The 3,254-nt window shown below is 36.6% G+C and overlaps 1 protein-coding gene across 1 annotated transcript; it reads left to right on the plus strand.

Annotated features, from left to right (window-relative positions):
* Positions 1-729, plus strand: LOC142162267 (zinc finger BED domain-containing protein RICESLEEPER 2-like). The gene is made up of 2 exons (XM_075218599.1): positions 1-627; positions 721-729. The coding sequence occupies exons 1-2, from the start codon at positions 1-3 to the stop codon at positions 727-729; spliced, it is 636 nt and encodes a 211-aa protein (XP_075074700.1).
* Positions 730-3,254: the final 2,525 nt, after the last annotated feature.

The raw sequence follows: 3,254 nt of genomic DNA on the forward strand, positions 1-3,254 counted from the left end.
ATGGCAAAGAAGATGAAGGAGAAATTTGATAAGTATTGGGGTGATCTAGAAAAAATGAACAAAATGATTTTCATTTCATATGTTTTGGATCCTCGGTACAAGTTTGATTCTGTTAGTTTTGCACTTGCGAAGATGTTCGAAGAGAAAGGGCCAATTATCGCGAAGGGAGTGCATACATACATGACTTCATTTTTTGATGAGTATGTAAAGTCTTATTCAAAAGATAAATTTTGTCGTCCCTCTTCATGTTTATCTAACTCTTCATTGGACACAATGGAAACTTCAAATGGATCTTTTGGTTCTTTCTTTGAAGAATTAAAAAGACATAAAGTTGGGATTGGAGGTTCAGATTCTAAATCAGAATTGAAAAAATATCTTACAGAAGAAGTTGAAAATGAAATAGCAGACGGCAATATATTGCTTTGGTGGAAAGTAAACTCACCTAGATTCCCCTTTCTTCCTGAGATGGCTCGGGATGTATTATCTATTCCTATTTCAAGTGTTGCATCTGAATGTGCATTTAGCACTGGAGGGCGTATTCTTGATTCATTTAGGAGTTCATTGACTCCTAAATTGGTGGAAGTTCTCCTATGCCTTCAAGATTGGCTTCGAAGTGAGCCATTACCTGTAAGTGTTGAGGAAGATTTAGATGTTCTCGAGCAACTAGAACAAGGTAGCAATATTTTAATTTGTTTGATTGTATATTATTTTTATAAATAGTTTATTTAATATTTTGGTTGTTTGACTTGTTAATATATATTATCATAGATTTTGCCAATCTTGGAAACGAACCCTGCGATGATGATATGTAGAATCTTAGATAGTTGTAAGTTAAAACTTTGGTAAGTTAATTATTCAACTTATATGTTATACATAGTATGATTACAAATATTACTTGCTTAATATATTTTCTTGTTATGTTTAATAGGTGTAACCATGCCTCGACTTTGTGGTCTCAAAGCTATCTCACATGTTTGGAGTCACTATGAAAGGATTGAAGAAGGTGATGATGGATGGTGGAAAGTAAGATGTAGTTATTGTCATCTTGTTTTATGTATTATGTTTGGACTTTGGACTTGTTAATCCTAAGGTTGCTACTACTTTGCATTGTTATTAATGTGTTTGAACTATTACTTTGGAGTTTGGACATTACTGTGTATACATCTATTTTTGGGTTGTGAAAGTTGGGATCTTTTTATCTCCTATTTTTGTTAGATTGGAATTTTGAGTTGTTTGTATTTTGTATGCACATGCAATTGAGGTACTGTCGTACTGGGTATGTTTAGTTTGAGGCAAAAAATGTACAGCTTTGTGTGCTAAAATTATTCAGTGAGAAGTTTAACTTTAAACTGAAATTATTGTGAGAAATGTTGGTTTTATGTGCAGCTTTGGGTGCAGTTTATGTGCAGTTTAAACTGAAATTTAAATTCATCAAATGCTTGTAGTTCTGGCGTTCTGTGGCTTCTGCCACAATATATAGCAGCTTCCAGTAAACTTTGTACAAACGTTCAGCAATCAACACTATTAATTTTAGTTTTACCTTATCGGGTAAACTGATAACCGAACCGGTAATGATCAATAACCGATTAACCGATACCCAATAACCAATATCTTATCAGTTTGGTTATCGGGTTATGATATTTGTAAACTGATAACCGATAGGCAAAACCGATAATATTCAAAACCGAACCGAACAGACCCGACTGATGCCCACCCCTAAGTAGGTGTGTTAGATCGATCCTTGTTCACTCTTTGTTACTGTTATGCCTGCACGAAGGGCCCTTCTTTTTCTTTGGGAAGACACGGTAAACCATTCATCTTTAGAGTCCCTGATGCTTAGATATGTGGATGAAGAGTAAATCTTCTATGTGATCAGTGGGGATTTATTTATCCTTCTCTAAGAATTGAGCATTGTTGTTGGGTGCGACCAATTCTGCCGCATCTTCTACACAAAAGGTATTCACTTTCATAAACGATAGGCTGCTTGTGGGAACCGATGTATATATGGGATTTAATGGGGTGTTCTAATGGGACTTCAACACAGAGCCTTGCGTATCTTCCTCTAAGAGTAGAACTAGTGCAAGCATCGATCTTTAGGAGTCTTCCAATCAAATTACCAATCATTTTAAGAATCATTCCGTAGTAGAATTCTGTTGGTAATTTTGGTACTCTTAGCCAGACAACAGATAAAGTTTGTTTAGCTTGGCTGACAACAAAGTTGGGTTTCAATTTTTGTACTGTTAAAAAATTACTATTGATGAACCAGGGTCCCTATTGCAGCACCTTGATCATGTTATCTTCCTTTACAAATTTGACAATGAAATAGTCTGAGCCAAGGTCAATTAGAGGGAATTGTTCTGTAAATTTCCATAGTTGTTGAATTTTCGCCTTCAAATATTGGTGGGGGATTCTTTTCCCTAGTAGTTTTATAATTAGTGAGAATCTCCATGGCAGGTACATGAGCTGTTTATCTTCATCAGAGAGTTGTAAAGATTTCTGTGGGTTCAAGGAGGGTGGTGGGCAACTGGTGGTCAGATTGGGTTCAAATTGTGGCGATCCAGTTTTCATTACAAATATGCATATCTGTGTCTTCTGTAAATCACACATTTTACACGCCATCTATAAGGAGTTTTTATTTGAAGCTTGATAAGGGATTCAAGGAGTTTGATGGACTAGCTATGTCTGGTGGCTTTGGAGGAATAGGATTCTTAGTTTCACTCAAGCTACATTTTTGAATAAAAAATCTAAACATTACTCGTTTATATTATTTACACAATTCACATTAGAGAATTCATCCTTTAAACTATTGTTACTCATGACCTCAGCTTTGAGACTTTTGTATAATTGTATTGTACTTAAATTTCAAAGTTTGTTCCAAATAACTCATATTAAAAAGACAGCCTAGTGCACTAAGCTAAAAAGGGTCGGATCACAAGGGTCTATTGTACGCAGTCTTACCCTGCATTTCTGCAAGGGCTATTTCCACGGCTCAAACTCGTAATCTCCTGGTCACATGGCAGCAACTTTACCATAGACGCCAAGGCTCCCCTTCAAAAGGTTAGAAAGAGCTCAGAGGCGCTGTTAGTATCATCATAGAATCCGACAACTGCAGAGACACCCTTATCACCGCACGGAGCGCCAGAAATCTTCTCGGCTCTTCATGCACAGGCCAGGAATCGAACCCAGGTCTGTACCGTGGTAGGGTACTATTCTACCACTTGTCACAAACAAAATTTCGCACCGTCGGGACCGTG

Source organism: Nicotiana tabacum, chromosome 7, assembly GCF_000715075.1.
Source record: "Nicotiana tabacum cultivar K326 chromosome 7, ASM71507v2, whole genome shotgun sequence".
Taxonomy (NCBI): domain Eukaryota; kingdom Viridiplantae; phylum Streptophyta; class Magnoliopsida; order Solanales; family Solanaceae; genus Nicotiana; species Nicotiana tabacum.